This window comes from Populus euphratica, unplaced genomic scaffold (genome assembly GCF_000495115.2).
Source record: "Populus euphratica unplaced genomic scaffold, PopEup_1.0 scaffold3.1, whole genome shotgun sequence".
Classification (NCBI taxonomy): domain Eukaryota; kingdom Viridiplantae; phylum Streptophyta; class Magnoliopsida; order Malpighiales; family Salicaceae; genus Populus; species Populus euphratica.
In genome coordinates, this window is record NW_011499847.1 from 4992877 (window position 1) to 5000579 (window position 7703).

The 7703-nt window shown below is 37.9% G+C and overlaps 2 protein-coding genes across 2 annotated transcripts; one reads left to right on the forward strand and one right to left on the reverse strand.

Annotated features, from left to right (window-relative positions):
- LOC105109515 (uncharacterized) lies at positions 1 to 2387 on the forward strand. The gene is made up of 2 exons (XM_011004248.1): positions 1 to 943; positions 1467 to 2387. The coding sequence occupies exons 1-2, from the start codon at positions 327 to 329 to the stop codon at positions 2197 to 2199; spliced, it is 1350 nt and encodes a 449-aa protein (XP_011002550.1). The 5' UTR covers positions 1 to 326; the 3' UTR covers positions 2200 to 2387.
- A 1240-nt stretch (positions 2388 to 3627) lies between these two features.
- LOC105109521 (high mobility group nucleosome-binding domain-containing protein 5-like) lies at positions 3628 to 6886 on the reverse strand. Its single transcript, XM_011004260.1, has 2 exons — positions 6754 to 6886; positions 3628 to 5704 (listed from the first exon to the last, which is right to left on the reverse strand). The coding sequence occupies exon 2, from the start codon at positions 5670 to 5672 to the stop codon at positions 3996 to 3998; it is 1677 nt and encodes a 558-aa protein (XP_011002562.1). The 5' UTR covers positions 5673 to 5704; positions 6754 to 6886; the 3' UTR covers positions 3628 to 3995.
- Positions 6887 to 7703: the final 817 nt, after the last annotated feature.

Here is a 7703-nt window from a genome sequence, read left to right on the forward strand (position 1 = left end):
ATTTAAGCCATGGAATATCATTTCCATAGTAATATTCTTTTCTATCTGTTTCTTCCCTCGACCTTTAAACCGCACCTGTTAGGCCTCGGCCAAGAAACCATAGAGCTCACAGCTGTGTACTGAGCTTGACCTCATCATGCCATTCCTTTTATCCTAAGAAAGACAGCCTGTTTCCTTCACATCTCTCTCTAGTCGGCGACGCTTATATATCTCCCTCCCAAATACCCTTCACCTCTCCCTTTCTCTTTCAGGCAGCAAGTAAAACCACCAACTCCAAAACCGCTTCACTTGGAGTTTTCAGGGACCTCTAATCTTTCTAAAGAGTAATGGATCCGTGTTCTTTTGTACGGATACTTGTTGGTAACTTAGCACTCAAGTTTCCCGTCTCTTCTAAACCCTCTTTGTTAAGCCTACAATGCTTTTGCAAGATCAAGCTCAAGAATTTCCCTACTCAAAAAGCTACAATTCCTTTGGTGAACAATCAAAACCAACAGGGAAATCAAAACCCAGAAAGCAATTCTTTATCGAATTCCTTAGCTGCAAGTTATAGTCTTGACAAGACACAAATTGATAATTTTTTGTCTCGCAAGAAACCCAACAGTTTGGAGATTGAGGTATACAGTAGAGACAACGGGGCTACTTGTGGATTGAAAGATGGAAAATTGTTGGGGAAGGTGACGGTGCCATTAGACCTGAGAAAGACAGAGTCGAGGCCTTGTGTTATGCATAATGGATGGATTGATATTGGAGAAAACAAGAAAGGCGAATCTACGCAGTTTTATCTGTGTGTTAGAGTTGAGCCTGATTCAAGATACGTGTTTCAGTTTGGTGGGGATCCTGAGTGTAGTCCTCAGGTTTTTCAAGTGCAAGGGAGTGTTAGGCAGGCTGTCTTCACTTGCAAGTTCAGTTTGAGGAACCCAGGGGATCGTAATTTGGTTTCTATGTGAGTTTTCTAATTTATCGTTGTTTTCTCTCCTTTTGTTACCGATTTGTTCCGGCGTTTGGTTGATGAGAGAGTAATTAAAGAAAAAAGGGAGGGGTTATATTTTTTTCCTTTTGTTGTAGGGAGGGAACTTAATTATTGAATCACTCGTGTTGCTCTTCCCCCGCAAAGTAGAAGACTTGGCATAAACCGAGTGAAAGGATTTGTTGTGTGGTCAAGTATGCAAATATGGTCGTAAAAAACCAGAAATCATCTATATTTTTTCGAATCCCAAAAACTTTGTGTTGACATTAACTATGTTAGCAAAAGCTGTTTCGTTCTGTTTGTTTTGATGCGGATACCAAACTGTAATTGTTTATCTCAATAGAAATTTCTATCCCTTTGACCCACCCACCAAAAAGATTTTAAATTTCTAGAATCTGGAAGTTGAGTTTGTTTCAGTAATCAGTATTGTTTATCTTGTTAATTATCATTCTCCTTGTTTATAAGTCGTTACTGATCTTGCTACATTGTTATTATGCAGGCCATCGATGACAGAACCAACTCCATCAAGAAATTGGCTACTCTCCCTTGGAGCTGATAAAGACCCACCAGCAAAAGAACGCAAGGGATGGTCAATCATAATCCATGACCTATCTGGATCGCCTGTTGCAATGGCATCAATGGTGACACCATTTGTACCATCCCCAGGTTCGGACCATGTTAGTCGGTCCAATCCCGGGGCATGGCTGATTCTTCTCCCATCACACGGTACCTGGAAGCCATGGGGCCGTCTGGAGGCTTGGCGTGAACGGAATGCCAACGCTTTAGGATACCGATTTGAATTGCTACATGATTCTGTTTCAGCCTCCCCTACCACCACAACACTAGTCAATTCAGTTATCAACGCTAAAAATGGAGGGAAATTCACAATTGACATGACAAATAGTGTTAGCACCCCGGCGAGCAGTCCACATTCCAGTTGCGATTTTGGTTCAGGACCGGGGTCTGGATCGTGGTCCGGATCCGAGTTTGGTCTAGGGTTGTTGTCCCCGTTTGTGTACAAAGGTTTCGTAATGCAATCAACTGTCAACAATGGTAATGGTCGGTGCAACAAGACAGAGGTGGAGGTTGGGGTGCAACACGTGAACTGTACAGAGGATGCGGCAGCCTTTGTGGCATTAGCAGCAGCTGTGGATCTAAGTGTGGATGCTTGTAAATCCTTTACTCATAAGCTAAGGAAAGAGCTGAGACAGAGTCAGAGTTTTGTCGTTTGATGTTTGTGTGGATGAGGATTGATCTGTCGTTTGAGGGGCATCAAATGAGTTGGTTAGGTATTGGATTCTTTTTGCTGATAGATAACTAACAGCAGTTTATTAGCTGTATGCGATGCATTATTATTTTTTTGTACAGAGAGGAATGACAAGGCATGGCTCTATTCTTTTAATTTTATTTTCTTGTGCTATGCGCCTTTTTATCGTTTAGTAGATAGTTTATGGTTGTATAATGAGAGGCCTTGGCATGAGAATCCAATGTTGGTGGGCATAACAAAGCATCCCGCTTGCACCAACCAGTCTCAGGCGGCAATGATTCGAATTCCAGTTGTTTTTCTTTTTCCCTGCGGTGTCAATTACTAGAAATCTAGAATATTCGTGACCCAACTTGACCGGCTGTCAAGAATAATTTAGAACGGAGAAGGAAACGAGATTTTCATAATTATTCTTTGCTAGTTTAAGAACACCCTCTACAGGTAAAAAGAAGAAGATAAAAAATCCGCATTGGGGGCTCTACAGGTAAAAAGAAGAAGATAAAAACGATTCATTGGGGGTGTTGGTCTGGTGGTGGTGGGAGAAGCTTGTTTTTTTTTTATGCTTTTAAATTTGAGTTTTTATATATATATATTTGTTATCTTTGTGATATTTTATATGTTTATTAAATTTGTAAAATATTTAATAAATTATGGAATTAATTGTGAAAAAAAAAAAAAAAAAAAAAAATCCGCATTGGATATATTTATTAAATTTGTAAAATATTTAATAAATTATGGAATTAATTGTGATACATGCAAATTGATTCAAACATTCATATAAATTAAAAATAAAAAATAAAAAATCCCAAATCTAGTTTCTAAATTATATATCTTGAAACACACGTACGGGTATATCAATTCCTTCAATCATTCCAAAAGTTTAATCTTTCAGAAAATGTGATGACGTGTATGGCATCTAGATACCGAATTTTGTTTCCCGTGAGACTGTCAGAAAGCTAGTTGAAGGTGGCTGGACTCTAGAGACGCCAACTCCCCGTCAATGCTGTCCCTTTGTTGGTTTACCATCAGAAAGAGAAACCCAAAGGCAAAGTCAACTTGGTTCCTTAGAAAGCCAAGTCTACTGCTGGGAAAGTAAAGAATTGCATTGGACAGTACAGGAGCTTGTCAACGCCCTGAAAATATACCAAGCTTCCTGCTTAAAATGGAGAAATGACTGGTCGATGATTTAATAGAAGGATTTAAAAGAGTTCCCTTCTAAAAGTTGCATATCCGTTTAATCCCTTTCACAGTGAACTTAAGTATAAGACCTGGTCATGTTACAGTTTAAAGAAGACCCTTCAGTCGCTCTCAACCTCTCCATCTTACTGTTTCCATAAACAATAATAGTTGCCTGTCAGCTTAAAGGAAAGGAACAGATAATTCAGGTAGAAAGTCCTTCAGAATAAAACATGCTTTCACTTGAACAGTCTGATTTTGGTCCCAACTCAAATCACCCAACCATCCATACATTAGGTAAAGATCTAAAGAGAGAAGCTTAATGAAGACCTAAAAGGATAAAAAAAAAAACAAAGAGGCATCACATCGTAAGCTGATATAAATTATACAATTAAACCCATCCGCAAGTGGAACCCGCCTATATTTTACTGTTGCTTGAAAATCTAAAGCTGTACTCTCTAAACACTGATAGATGTTTCATGGCCAAATGGAAACATACTAGAACACTCCATGCGTGTATCGAAACAGAGTGAAAAGGTAACTAAAACTTTACATCACTCACATACACAGGAGAATTTGGTAAGAATCTCATTCTTCTGCAGCATTTCCACTGCTAACCCCTCCTGTACCAGTCTCTGGCAGTGTACCTAGATCTATGCGAGCCTCTCTCTCATCTTGGCCAACTGAAGAATCAATAGGGTCATGCAGGATTGCATCTTCAGCCTTCTTCATATTAGAAGAAATGGTGTTTTCATCTGTTCCCCCTGATTCATTTTTGGTGTCTGAGCTCCCATCATGAGTAGCTTCTGTAGACTCATTTGTTCTGGAAGACAACCCAGAATTCACATCTTCTGCAACTGTTAATTCAGGCTTAATGATCTTATCTGATACACCAGAATCCGAATTACTAGAAGAGTTTGAGGAGTCAATGCTATTGTAAACCATGCCATTATTAACCTGTTCCAATTGAGTGGTTTGAATGTTGGATACATCTCCAGTAACTCGACCATCAATAGTTGCATTTTGAATTTGATTCGAGTCTGAGGCATTCCATGTTCCATTCTGCTGGGATGAACCAGAAACTCCGAGGTTTGCACCAGCCTGGTTATCGCCTGCTTCTGAACTCACTTCCATTGACTTATTGCTTGGTACTAATTGATCATTGGACAGCACTGTAACCGTTGTGTTGTTAGGTGACTCATCCTCAGACTTGGTCAGAGTGATCTTGTCATTTTGCTTTTCATCAATTGTTACATTCAAAGGATGGCCATTTTCAGCTTGTTCCAGCTGAGATGTTGAGTTAATTTTATCCTCATTAACATCCAAGGGGTTACCACTAATGGAATACTTATCTTGTTGCAAATCATTTTCTGCCAAGTTCTCATTTGATTTCTCCAAACCTTCTTTCTCTGGTTCAGTGCTTATAATTTGGGTGTCATGTGTCACTGCACTGGAAGCATCGTCTGCCTTGTAATGTTCCTCTCGGGCCTCATGGGAGTTCTTACCTCCTTCATCATGATCCTGATCTTCTGATTGAGTTTCATTGTCTGCTTGAACTTCCCTGTCCTCATTATCTTCACCTTCATTACCTTGACTTTCCTTTTCCTCGCCTTCATTATCTTCACCTTCATCCTCTCTCTCTTTCTCTTCATCCATAAATTCCTCATCACGGTCAGCTTCTCCTTCTATTTTCTCTTGATCATGTTCATCTACTTCATCATCTCCACCTTGTCTGCCCTTGTCTTCGGTTTCTTCACTGTCTGCTTCTTCAGTTTGCTCCTCTTCTTCATGCCTGATTTCTTCTTCTCTTTCTTTGTCTAAATGATTAGTTCCTTCTCCTTCTCTCTCTTCCTCTTCATGAATATGTTCTTCTCTTTCCATCTCTTCATCCTTAATCCCCCCCTCTCCTTCTTCATGCTTGGTTTCTTCTTCTTTCTCTTTTTCATGCCCCTTTTCTTCCTTCTTATTTACTTCCTCATCTACTCCAGTGTCTTCTTCCTCTTCTTCCTCGGGTTTCTCACTCCTGGTCTTGTCTTGCAAATCAGGATGGAGGTCTTTCCTCCCAAGTTTTGGAAGCTCATCATGATGCTGTGCACTGAGAGAGAGATTTGCATCTTTCTCATCAAGCTCCTTCTTCTTGTCATGGGAATGCTTGACTTGGTAGATCAACCAGAAGCAGACACCAAGCAACAAACAAATCTGAAGACCATGTTTTAACTTGATGCCTTTGGATCTTGGGTTTCTACGTGGTGACCGCTTGATCATGATCCACTCCAATCACGGCTCTAATCTCCTCCCTATACATATAGGATGTCAGAAACCAGCCACAATCCAATATTTTACCAATTAGATAACAATAAGAAATTAATGTACCAATGCAATTGCTGCTTGTTTTTTTTTTTCCAATTCACAATTAAATATAATTATAGTGAAGTTTTGACCTACTTTAATTTGAACTCTCAATCAATCAAATCTTCAAAACCCCAAGAAAATCATTTTGGTTACGGAACCCAACCCACAAGAGCTACTTTACTCTGTTTTAATCTACTATTAATGTTAGAAGAAGAAGAAAAACTATAGGAAACAAGAAACAAAATTCACAATTCTTTGTTTAGTCAACCATTTTCCATGCCAAGACCAGAAAAGTTAAGACACGTGCTAAACTGAGCCTATTCCTCTGCTTCAACATCCATTTTTATACCTTCTTCAACCAGACACAAAAAAGTGGAAAACTTTATTGATGGGCACCATTTTCAAGTTAGCCTAGTCACTAAATTACTTCAGATGTGAAAGACAATCTGAAAACAAATGCTCCGTGACAAGCAGCCAAGCAAGCTCTCTTCAATTTCCATCTTTAAAACATTAAAAATACTCGACACCAGAAATTCAACTGATTTCAAATTAACCAAGCCAGCGCTTGATGGTTTGTTCTTGGTTTAAATCCCAAGCCGATCATTTCATAAAAACAAGTTGTCACAACACAGATTTCTTTACTTCGCTACTGATTTATTCAATTAAATGCACCACTAACCAAAGCCAAACTAATTTCAGCAAGTGACAGCCCTTTGAAAACCCTAAGCAGAAAAATGAAACCCACAAACAAAGTCAGCACCCAATCCCTTGAACATGAAAATCCCACTTAAAACCCACAAAACAACCAAAATCTAATCCATTAACATTCAAACTGAAAACCCATCTTCCAAAAACACTTAAAGTTTATAAATGCAAAAACAAATCCTGCAAGATTAGAAACTAAAACAGTGCAAAGCTACTTGCAAATTAAGTACTGGCGAATAAAAATAAAATAACATAAAAAAGAGAGAGTTAAGGCTAAGCAATGAAGCACCTGGAAATGGAGACTGAGAGCAAGAGAGTTATGGGTGGTGTGGATTAAATGAAAAGGTATAAAAGCTATGAGCTTTGTTACGTCTCTTCTCGTTTACTAATAGTTTCTGGGAAGGAGCAGGTGGGATCTAATAACTAGGTGATCGTGTGGTGAGGGTCAACTGCATTTGGGTCCATATATTGTAAAATATGTTCTAATGGAGGACAGTCTTATTTTTTACTTTTCTATTTCAACCTCATAAGATCTTCAAAATATTTGAATATGGTCTCTTTCTATTTTGCCCCTAATGAGAATTCATAGAGGGGCCCCTTTATTATTACTTTTTTAATTTCTTTATAGATTTTCATAGACTTCTATAGAGTAATAGCAGGCAGGAATGGGTTTATAGTAATTAATATTTTAATTCCTCTGCTCGTTGTCTTTGTATGTGTTCTATGTGACATTTCCTATATATATATATATATATATATATATATATATATATATCAAATACTAGTAGGAGGCCATAAATAATTGGAAAATCGAGGCTGATATTGAAATATTTTAAAAAATAGGATTCAAAGTGAAATATTAGCAAAACTATAGGAACGAAAACACACTTTAAATTGATAGCAACAAAAGTAACGAGACCTTGTGATTCACGGATAGGAAACTCCGCTTCCTTCTCCACAAGCTGCGACAAATATGTTCCACTTCGGGTACAAAAAACTCCGTCCGCTAAATTACTGCGACAAATATGCTGGATTATTTTATTATTATTATTATTATAATAATTACTATTATTTAAAAAGTAAATTATATTGTATTAGTTTAATTTAGGATCATACAAAAGAAAGAAGAATCAAGCGATTTATTTTAGTTGGACTAGGCCAATATAGTTTTTTTTTTATCAGTTTAATTACAGTTTTTTGGAAACCAAATGACATGTGAAATAAAATTCAATCCTTTAT